Below are 7,885 nucleotides of genomic sequence, written 5' to 3'. Positions count from 1 at the left end.
ATCTCTGATCCACATCAGCGAGGGACACTGAACCAGTCCTTCACATTCCTGCAGCAGCAGACGGAGGACGGCCGTGAGTCCTGCCGAGCCGACGCGCCGTCTCCTCCTGAGCCGTCAAGGCTCAGTGAGGAAGGATGCAAACTATCTGTCCTCGATGTGTCATTCAGACCGTGTGTGTGTGCGTGTGTGTGTGCGTGTGTGTGCGTGTGTGTGTGTGTGCGTGTGTGTGTGTGTGTGTGTGTGTGTGTGCGTGTGTGTGCGTGTGTGTGTGTGTGCGTGTGTGCGTGCACTCACAGGACAGAAGTACGTGTTCTCGGCGATGTGCTGGGCGACTCGAGGGTCGGAGGCCGACAGGGACATGATGAGCAGCAGAGCGTCTCGGGCCTGCTGACCGACTGAACCCTGTCTGACAAGAGAGAGAGAGAGAGAGGGAGAGAGAGGGAGGTGTGTATAGCATACATGTTTGCTGCTTTACCAGTGTGGCTACTATTGCTGCTCTGCCTGGCTGTTTAGTCTAACGTAACACCCTTTCAAAATAAGAGTCCATTGAAACAAAACAGACACAACGTCCGAACACGTGAACGATTACGATCGCCTCTTTGGTGAGTGAGACGTCCTTTCATCCATACGGAAGAGGTAAAATGACTCAGGTCCGTTCAAACCACGGGGAAGACGGCACCGCGGCGTCGGAGAAACACGAGGCTCGGAGCAGCTTGGACCCGGAAATCATATTTTGAAAGGGCGTCACATCGCATCGTAAAAGCCGGGTACCTGTTTCCTCCATTTCTAATTCATCAGGATGTCAGCAGCCGTGTTTCCATGAACGCACTTTTAATGAACATTTTGAAGATTCACGTCAGAAAACCGCAAACGGAGAATTCGCCTCTGAACAAACGATTCTTTGTGCCAACGCCACAGTACGCGCCAGAACTCGCACGTGCGTCACACGATCCCTGTGGTGAGAAGCAGTCGTCATTTATGTCGCTGCAAACAATTTCCGTGTGTCTGCGTTCGCAAAGACAGCTGCTGTCTGATGTCCAGGAGCAGAAGAGAGAGAGGAACGGGATTCTGATCGGCTAACGTGGGCTCGAGCTTCTCTTTATTGCACATATACACTTGTGAAATGTCTGTTTACGCCACGTGTAAACGTAGCCTTAAATAAATTACTCATTTATACACTAAGGGCGCCCTCCCACTGTGCCTCCGTCCCGTGCCCCGTGCTTTAGGGTCCTTGTCCCCCCCTCCAGGCCCGTTTGTACTCACACTACCTGGGCCTCGGAGAATGCTTCTTGCTGCCTATACGTCATCACACCGTAACACGTCACACGCATTGATGACGTCATGGCGATGCGTGGCTTTGTTTCCAGATCTTTCCGTAGACCTCTGAGTTTTTGTGCGTCTTGTCGACTGTTTTTGAATCTTTTCATCGACCAAATCTGCAGTAAACACTCCACCTCCGCATCACACCAACGTGAACCTTTCACCGCCATTGTTTTAAATGTCCGCGCATGGTCCCTCCTTCTTTTTTCTACGTCCCAACAGGCGCACAGGAAATGACCTCAGAACCGCCGTAGGACTCGTGCTCGTACACGTGCGTACGCTCGTGCTCGTACACGTGCGCACGCTCTTGCTCGTACATGTGCAAACGTGCTTTACTAAAGCCCACCTCTCCCAAACGGGCCGTGGACGGCAAGCGTGCCGCTCCTAGACGCGGTACGGTTGCACTCACACTGGTCAAACGAACTAGGCTTGACCTGAAAAACCTGTTTTGGCCCGGTGCGGAAGGACAGTGTGAGTGCGCCCTAATTCTGCGTCCAATGAATCTCTTTCTTTGCCTGAAAGTCGACTGGAAACACAGTTAGCGGTGTCAGCGCACACTGATGTTTGCATCATTTGCTTGGCTAGTGTGTACACCTACCTGTGTGTGTGTGTGTGTGTGTGAGAGCACCTACCTGTGTGTGTACGGTATGAGCAGGGAGAACAGCAGGAAGTTGGCGGCTCCCTGGTCCTCACTGGTGTGGAAGAACAGCTCCAGCACTGAGGGGTCTTTGACCAGAGCGACACACAGCTGGTTCAACAGCAGGACCAGCTCCGCCTCCACCACACCGCCGCTGTCTGGAGCACAGGAGGACGCAGGTGGTTAACTGCCCCGGGTAACTGTTTAAACATGTAACCAGCTTCACCTGCAGCGTGAGAAACCAGCTCCTAATGAACCACTTCAAACCGACGACGCGTCTTCAGGCCGCTCAACGTCTCCGCTGAGAAGGACGCAGCGACACTGAGGGCTGTCTTTGAGTTTAGTGAACACTAAAAAGATTTAAGCGCAGCGAAACCGGTGGATTGCTTACTCCAGGTAGGGAATGAGTCCTGACCCCAAGTGAAGGAGTTGAAGTACCTCGGGATCTGGTTCACGAGTGAGGGGACGATGGAGCGTGAGTTTGGCCGGAGAATCGGAGCAGCGGGGGCGGAGCTGCAGTCGCTCTACCGCACCGTTGTGACCATAAGAGAGCTGAGGAAGACAAAGCTCTGGATCTACCCTCAGTCCTGGTTCCTACCCTCACCTGTGGTCATGAAAGCTGGGTCAGGACCCAAAGGACCAGGTCCAGGTCCAAGCGTCTGAAATGTGTTTCCTCAGGAGGGGGTCTGGAGTCTCCCTTAGAGAGAGGGGGAGAAGTTCAGCATCCGTGAGGAACTCGGAGTAGAGCCGCTGCTCCTTTGCGTTGAAAGGAGCCAGTTGAGGTGGTTCAGGATCATCTGGTAAGGATGAACCCTGGGCGCCTCCCTAGGGAGGTGTTCCAGGCACGTCCAGCTGGGAGGAGGCCTCGGGGAAGACCCAGGACCAGGTGGAGAGATTAGATCTCCACACTGGCCTGGGAACGCCTCAGGATCCCCCAGTTAGAGCTGGTTAATGTGGCCCGGGAAAGGGAAGTTTGGGGTCCCTGCTAAAGCTGCTGCCCCCGAGACCCGACCCGAGAGTAAAATACAACAGAGCCCAGAGATCAGGAACGACTCACGAGGCTGTGAAAGGGCAGCTTCAGACCATATCCGGACCTGCTTCTCTGGAAATGGTCTTTTAAAACCTGCTCTCAGTGTTTCTTTGAGTTGTTTGTTTGGAAATCTCCACAAAGTCGGTTCTAGAAAGTCTCAAAACAGTCCCAGTTACAGTTTTGTGTTCATACGCATTAAATAACTTGGTAGCTTTGGACAGAGCCAAGCTAGCTGTTTCCCTCTGTTTCCAGTCTCTGTGCTAAGCTAAGCTAACCGTCTCCATCTCCCCAAACGTCCTCAGACCGTTAACTCACCCGTTCCGGCTCCAGCGCAGGAGGCCAGCAGCATCATGAGCGGTCGTAGGACGGGTTTGTGGTGCAGCAGAGGCTGCCGGGCCTGCGACAGGAGCATCTGGTACATCCTGAGCTGCTCCAGCTTCATGTCCTCGGTGAACTGCCTCCTCAGGCTCCACAGGAACAGCCTCTCCATCACTCCCTCCAGAACCACGAACTCCAGGATGGGACCCATCGCTCCTCCTGTGCGTTAAAGAGTCTTGAGACCAAAAACAAGAAGGTGAGGCACGGTGAGGCGCTCTCTTCTGCGCTCTCTTACCTTGCCCCGCCTCCTCCTCCATCAGCAGGAAGAGCATGTGTTCCACGTAGTTCTGCACGGCGCTGGCCTCGTCGGCCGGGATGGGGCCGAGGCGTAACGCTCCAGAGCTGCCGCCGCCGCTGCCGTGACCGGAGAGGAAGCTCAGGGCGCCGGTGCCGCTACGGCCCGGCTCGTGTTTCTCCAGGATCTTCACCACCTGCAGGGGGGACGGACATCGGACGCACGCTCAACATTATTACCATCCACCACAAAACAATGAAGTTTGTGAATCTATAAAAACAAAATCCAACAAAGTACAAACAGACTCATGACTCCAGGGGTCGTCCGCACCAAGTGACATCACTATAACTATAAATATAACCATAAATATATAGTTTATAAGTCCAACTAGAACAAGAATGACAGTGGAGAATGTCGTTGGATCACACTCACATACGTTTAAACTCTATATAAGCTGCACGGTGGTGAAGTGGTTTGCACTGTCGCCACACAGCGAGAGGGTCTCAGGTTTGAATCCCAGCTGGGGCCCTTCTGTGTGGCGTTTGCATGTTGTCCCCGTGTCTGCGTGGGTTTTCTCCGGGTTCTCCGGTTTCCTCCCACAGTCCAAAGACGTGCAGGTGTTGGGTTCATTGATGACTCTAAATCACCCGTAGGTGTGAATGGTTGTCTGTCTCTGTTCGTCTCTATGTGTCCTGTGATAGACTGGCGTCCTGTCCAGGGTGGACCCCGCCTCACGCCTGATGTCAGCTGGGATCGGCTCCAGCCCCACGTGACCCCGACAGGGACAAGCGGTTGAAGATGAATGAATGAATGAACTCTATATAATATTGTGTGGCGCTGAAAGACGCACAGACGCAGCTACTTTTCACCTGTTTCCTTCATAGTTTTATTCATCAGAACAATGACGAATGTTGTATCTGCACCTCTTACGTGAGTTCATTCGATGCATTACGGAAACACGACAACGCGACGCTCCCGTCATGTGATCTCGCAGCGCGCACGAGTCGCTGGTGTCGTGTTACGGCTGGTTTCCATTGAACGCAGACGCCGTCTCCCGATAACTAATGCACGATGACAAATATAAGATACAGTAGATAAGAGATCGCTGTGGGAGAAGACGGACTTGTGTTAACCTTTGACCTCTGCACACACAGACATGGAGTGTGTGTGTGTGTGTGTGTGTGTGTGTGTGTGTTAGTGTGTGTGTGTGTGTGTGGGTTTTCTTGGCGGCCGCAGAGAGAGATTTGTCTCTAAATGGATCCTGTGTTTAAGGGCCAAAGTCTGGGTCAGTAATGCGTGCACACACACACACACACACACACACACACACACACACACACACACACACACACACACACACACACACACACACACACACACACACACAGATACACACACACACAGTGTGTCTGCCAGCCATTATGAGGAAAATAGGACAGACTGGGACGGAGGCACAGCGGCGATGACGCAACAGGAAAGGGAAGGGACTGATTGGTGCGTGGACGAGTCGGTCACCTGAGCCCAGTGGTTCTTGAACACAATCATGCAGGTCTCCGGGTCCACCCCTCTCAGCGTGAGGGACTTTTTCCGGTTGCCCCCGACAACCACCGAGGCCATCATTGTGATCGACGGTCAGGTCGGTTATAGCATGTTTCGAGGTCCTTGCGTGGGACGGTGGCCGGTCCAAAGGGGGGCATTCGCTGGCTCTCTCAGCCCAGATTCAGGCTCTTTCCCTGGGCTCGACGGGCAGCTGCTGGCCTGCAGGAGGTGGAGGGAGTGGAGTCATGCTCAGCTCTCACCGGCATGACTCAGTCAAATCTGAACACACACACATGAGTCATACTTTTTTAGATTCAGACGGACTTACACTTCCCAAGAACGTCACTGTATCTGATCTGATCATCTGTAGAACTGCAGGACTTGTCTAAGGGCGCGCTCCCACTGTTCCTCCGTACCGTGCCCAAACAGGTTCCACGGCTAAAGTCTGGTTCCTTTGACCAGTGTGAGTGCAACCGTACCGCGTCTAGGAGCGGCACGCTTGCCGTCCACGGCCCGTTTGGGAGAGGTGGGCTTTAGTAAAGCACGTTTGCACGTGTACGCTCACGAGGTCTGCGGCGGTTCTGAGGTCATTTCCTGTGCGCCTGTTGGGACGTAGAAAAAAGAAGGAGGGACCATGCGCGGACATTTCAAACAATGGCGGTGAAAGGTTCACGTTGGTGTGATGCGGAGGTGGAGTGTTTACTGCAGATTTGGTCGATGAAAAGATTCAAAAACAGTCGACAAGACGCACAAAAACTCTGAGGTCTACGGAAAGATCTGGAAACAAAGCCACGCATCGCCATGACATCATCAATGCGTGTGACGTGTTACGGCGTGATGACGTATAGGCAGCAAGAAGCATTCTCCGAGGCCCAGGTAGTGTGAGTACAAACGGGCCTGGAGGGGGGGACAAGGACCCTAAAGCACGGGGTACGGGACGGAGGCACAGTGGGAGGGCGCCCTGAGAGTCAAACAGACTGCTTTCTGGTCTAAGGGCGCTTTAGGGCGGAGATACACGTCTGTTACCAGAGAACGCTACGGATAAAACATCCCAGTTTTTTCAGACTATAGAGAAAATATTAATTTGACTTCACTTTGTCTGTTTGTTTCTGTAGATTTCTGCTAAATTATCCAAAAGTTATGCATCATTATATTATAAGTTATTATTATTGCAGTTATTTGCATATTGAAACATAACAATTCAGAAAAAACAATTGTCTTAATGTCAGTAATCAGCCGGGGAAGTAACTAACGTGATCTGAGGCCGGGACAGGAAGTGAGGGTCGTCAGCGGCGACAAGCAAACAGGAAAAATGGGAACGCGTCCGAGTCCCTCCCTGGGCGTTCCCGGGACATTCCTTGAATTCCCACGGAGCTCTCTCCAAGAAACCCTGTCAGTGTTACAGTACACCTACCTCTGTGCTGCTGCCGAGGCCACACGCCTGCTGTCCTGAGGAACACACACACACACACACACACACACACACACACCCACACACACACACAGACATACAGTTTACAAATCCTGCCTTCACCATCTGGGCCTCTAATCTGTGTGTGTGTGTGGATTTTGGTCCAATTTCCCGTTTGTATCATAAAGTAAGTGTGTATGTGTGTGTGTGTGTGTGTGTGTGTGTGTGTGTGTGTGTGTGTGTGTGTGTGTGTGTGTGTGTGTGTGTGTGTGTGTGTGTGTGTGTGTGTGTGTGTGTGTGTGTGTGTGTGTGTGTGTGTGTGTGTGTGTGTGTGTGTGTGTAATCTGAGATGAGACAGTGATGTTTAATCCCAAAGCACCACCGTGTGTGTGTGTCCTTTAAACTCAGACGGTCACATGCCATCACACACACAAACCAGGGATTAAACACACACACACACACACACACACACACACACACACACACACACACACACACACACACACTGAGGTGTTCACATTCTCTGACCTGTTTTTCAGGCATTTAGCTGATTGAGTTTTGAATTATTATAATGAAACGTCTGTTTGCTCACGGGCACTTCCGCAGCCAGATGTGGGGATCAAACCTGCGACCTTTCAGTTCACTCTGTTTCTCACAGTAACAAGACAAACAAATGTGAACACACGTTATAATCTCCTTCTTTGGCCGCAGCTGTTGGACTCAAGGTCTTCACGCTCGGCCACAGATGTTCGTTTCTCACAGACGTCGTCATAGCAACGTAAAAAACAGATAAGCTACGGAGACGCTAACAGGTGAATAAGGTACAAATGTAACTAAATTCACCATAAAAACACCACCAAAAACTACAAAATCACAACGTGTTCCAGCAGGAATGTGACGTTACTGCAGTGTTTACATTTCACACACACTGCTACATGTAGCTAGCTACATGCTAACGTCAGGGAACGCTGTGATCTGCGTTGATGTTGTTCATTTCTCCCCAACTTCAGATCTTAATCTTGCTGGAACTTGTTTGATCGTGTCGTTTTTGGTTTAGAAGTCTTTATTGGGGATTTAATGACGGTACAAAGTGGCGCTATAACGTTACTCCACTGTCGTTCCACTGCTAATTAAGCTACATGTAGCTAACTACATGCTAATGTCGGGAAAAGCTGCATCTTAGGTTGTGTTGTTACATTCTCCCCAATTTCAGATCTTATTCCTGTTAGAACTTGTTGAATTGTGTAGTTGTTAATTTGTGATTTTGTACGTTCGAAAGTGCTGCTATAGCGTTAGCCTACTCCAGTCTTTCCACTGCTAAGTATGTAGCTACAT

General features: G+C 51.3%; 1 protein-coding gene across 1 annotated transcript in view; it reads right to left on the bottom strand.

Moving 5' to 3' along the window:
• Positions 1-5,230, bottom strand: part of LOC310964264 (FHF complex subunit HOOK-interacting protein 1A-like) — a 14,087-nt gene extending 8,857 nt beyond the window's left edge. Inside the window, exons 1-5 of the mRNA XM_083937326.1 lie at positions 5,116-5,230; positions 3,601-3,796; positions 3,303-3,524; positions 1,953-2,115; positions 295-406 (exon numbers count right to left, since the gene is read on the bottom strand). Of these exons, the coding sequence (XP_083793452.1) occupies positions 295-406; positions 1,953-2,115; positions 3,303-3,524; positions 3,601-3,796; positions 5,116-5,220 (798 nt within the window). The 5' untranslated portion in view covers positions 5,221-5,230. The remainder of the gene's footprint in view (positions 1-294; positions 407-1,952; positions 2,116-3,302; positions 3,525-3,600; positions 3,797-5,115) is intronic.
• Between the last annotated feature and the right edge of the window lie 2,655 nt (positions 5,231-7,885).

This window comes from Echiichthys vipera (assembly GCF_963691815.1).
Source record: "Echiichthys vipera genome assembly, chromosome: 22".
Classification (NCBI taxonomy): Eukaryota; Metazoa; Chordata; class Actinopteri; order Perciformes; family Trachinidae; genus Echiichthys; species Echiichthys vipera.
Note: the sequence above shows the minus strand (reverse complement) of the source record. Positions and strands in the feature narration are given on the sequence as shown.